Here is a 2643-nt window from a genome sequence, read left to right as displayed (position 1 = left end):
ACCTAAACAATAAATGGACAACAATACTGTCTGGGTTTAATACTGTTGGGGTTTAGTTGAGGTTTTGAGGACCCAAATGCAGAGGTGAGGAGGCACAGGTGTGTTTTGTAGTTTTTAATTTAGTACTCACATGCAACTGAGGTAGGAATCCAAAAATCCAACAGTACATTAAAAAAACAGAACCTTGGAGACATCAGGGGAAACATACATGAGGAGCCAGGAAAAGACGAGGAACCAGCACTGAGGAGCTGAACAGGAAGAGTTTATATGGGAGACTGAACAGAGACAGGACTAACGAGCTGATTGGGAGCAGGTGTGAACAGAGACTTCTAGAAAGGAGCTGTGTAAAAGGAGACCAACACAAGAGGGCAACCAAGAAATTTGTTCAGATTCAAGTAGTGCATTAATACGTATTCTAGAATTTAATTCAGAATCAAGGCAAGATATTATATTGGATATTTTTCACTCAATTTTTAGGATTAGAAATGGTGGTTCTGTTGTTAAATTAGTCTGAATAGCTGCTCACATTGGTGTTATAGGTAATGAGTTAGCTGACAGTTTTGAGTGCTGTAAAAAAAGATGTTGATTTAAACATTAACATTAGTAAAAATGAGTTAAAGAATATTATAAAAATGTATTTCAAGAAGAAATGGCAAGAACAGTGGGATAAAGGAGTGAATGCTAGATTTTATTATAGTATTCAAAAAAAAGGTTGGAGAATTAAGAAAATGTAATAGAATTTAAAAAGAAGAAGATATTATATCTAGGATAAGGTTCGGACATACAGGATTAAATAGTACTCTTAAAATAATGAATAAGCATAATACAGGGTGTTGTATTTGTGGGAAATTAGAAACTGTCCAACATATTTTTTTAGAATGCAATAAATATACTCCGGAAAGAGAAATGTTGCGTAGAGAGTTAGGCAGGAATAAAAATAAACTAGATATAAGGGAACTGTTTCAAAGGTCATCTGGGGATGTAGTTTTTGGGAGTATTTTAAATTTTCTAAGGAGAACGGGTATTTTAGGGAGAATATAATAGTTTGTCTGATTCATACTCCATTCTGGAAGGTGGCGGTAATGCAACTATAAGTTGTTTGCTAACCGCCATTAAAAAAATAGAAGAAGAAGAAGAAGAAGGGCAACCAAGAAAAACTTAAGAACTCAAATATAGCCAGAAAACACAACAAAATAGGAATTAAATCAATAAAACTAGAAAACAAAGAAAAACATGGATCAATGTGAAACTGAAAACTTAACAGAACCAAGACCGTGAAAAATACGGTTTAAATATCAAATAGAATATTTTGCTGCTACTAAAACCAATGCTAATTTTGTCATCAGTGTAATGATAATAAACCTTCTTCATTTCATGTAGCCAAGATCATAAGTCCGCCTTAAACGACTTCAACAAAAAACAGCTTTAAAAAAGGGCCCTCCTCTTAAAATGTTACCTGCAAGGGAACCACTGCAGAACATCAACAATGCTACTGTTCTGATGCACATTAAGGAAACTTATGGTAGATTCTTAAAAAGCAGATGGATACACAGAAGCCGACAAAGTAAGCAAATAAGGCAGGAACAAATCACCATAGGTCAGTATTTGGTTAAAAAATTTAAACCCAGCTCAGTCAATATTGACATGAAACACAAACACAGCATTTCTGTCACTATATAAAAATAAAAAAACAAACATTTCTGATTACATTCTAATAAAAAAAAGTGCAGTTTGAAAAAATATATAATGCTTCAGAAAGGTTGCAGAAGAAGAGATGTCAGAGTCCCAGAGCATCAGTCTGCACATTACAGCCTAACAGGACATTCCCAGCTTCAACACAGGCTCTCAGGCAAACAACTGAGGAAAGAAAACAAATAATTGAGTTAAACATCTTTGAATGGAGCCTTAAAAGTGGCGTCCACTAACCGGGACGATGCATGTTACCTTTCTTAGCTCTGAGCCACGATGCAGCCTTTGCTGCAAGAAGCTCCCATTCATCTTTTTCCTCCACTTTGAAGCCGTGAAGCCAGATTAAAGCCAAAATGGTGGCCCACACTTCCTTTTTCACCTAGGTCCCCAGAAGAAAGCAAAAAAGAAATATTGGGAAGATGAAAGCGAGTTCACCTAAATAACTGTGTATTGGATGTTCTTTTTCTCTTGCATCTACAGTAAATTTTCATTTCTTATCCAGCTGCTCAAATATAGCTCCTCTTTTATGTGATGCCAACCCACCGATTTGGGCTTTGTTTCTTCCAGCTCCTGCATGTTTTTTTGCAGAGCCGCAGCCAAACATGGATCAAGCAGCCAGCAGCCAGAAGCATTCTGCAGTGAGACGAGCTCCAGCAGTGGATCTCTGGCTGGCTTTCTGGTCTCAGAATCTCCTTTACCAAAACAAGACATTGTTGAAAAGAGAATCAAAGCCCTTAAAAAAAACTAAAAACCTCAAACATATCTCTATGAATGTAAAAGTAAGGACGGAACAGAATAACAGATTTACCGATTAACCCAGCTGAGGCTGTTATGTAGTTGCATACATATATACACTCACCGGCCACTTTATTAGGAACACCTGTCCAACTGCTCGTTAACACTTAATTTCTAAGCAGCCAATCACATGGCGGTAACTCAGTGCATTTAGGCATG

General features: G+C 36.7%; 1 protein-coding gene across 1 annotated transcript in view; it reads right to left on the bottom strand.

Moving 5' to 3' along the window:
- Nucleotides 1-19: 19 nt before the first annotated feature.
- LOC107100839 (von Willebrand factor A domain-containing protein 5A-like) overlaps nucleotides 20-2643 on the bottom strand; it is a 21550-nt gene continuing 18926 nt past the window's right edge. The window contains exons 18-20 of the mRNA XM_015399490.1: nucleotides 2233-2381; nucleotides 1945-2068; nucleotides 20-1857 (exon numbers count right to left, since the gene is read on the bottom strand). Coding sequence (XP_015254976.1) covers nucleotides 1778-1857; nucleotides 1945-2068; nucleotides 2233-2381 — 353 coding nt within the window. The 3' untranslated portion in view covers nucleotides 20-1777. The remainder of the gene's footprint in view (nucleotides 1858-1944; nucleotides 2069-2232; nucleotides 2382-2643) is intronic.

The sequence above is a fragment of the Cyprinodon variegatus genome, unplaced genomic scaffold, assembly GCF_000732505.1.
Source record: "Cyprinodon variegatus isolate N-32 unplaced genomic scaffold, C_variegatus-1.0 Scaffold1018, whole genome shotgun sequence".
Classification (NCBI taxonomy): Eukaryota; Metazoa; Chordata; class Actinopteri; order Cyprinodontiformes; family Cyprinodontidae; genus Cyprinodon; species Cyprinodon variegatus.
This window is presented reverse-complemented; position numbering and strand designations above follow the sequence as displayed.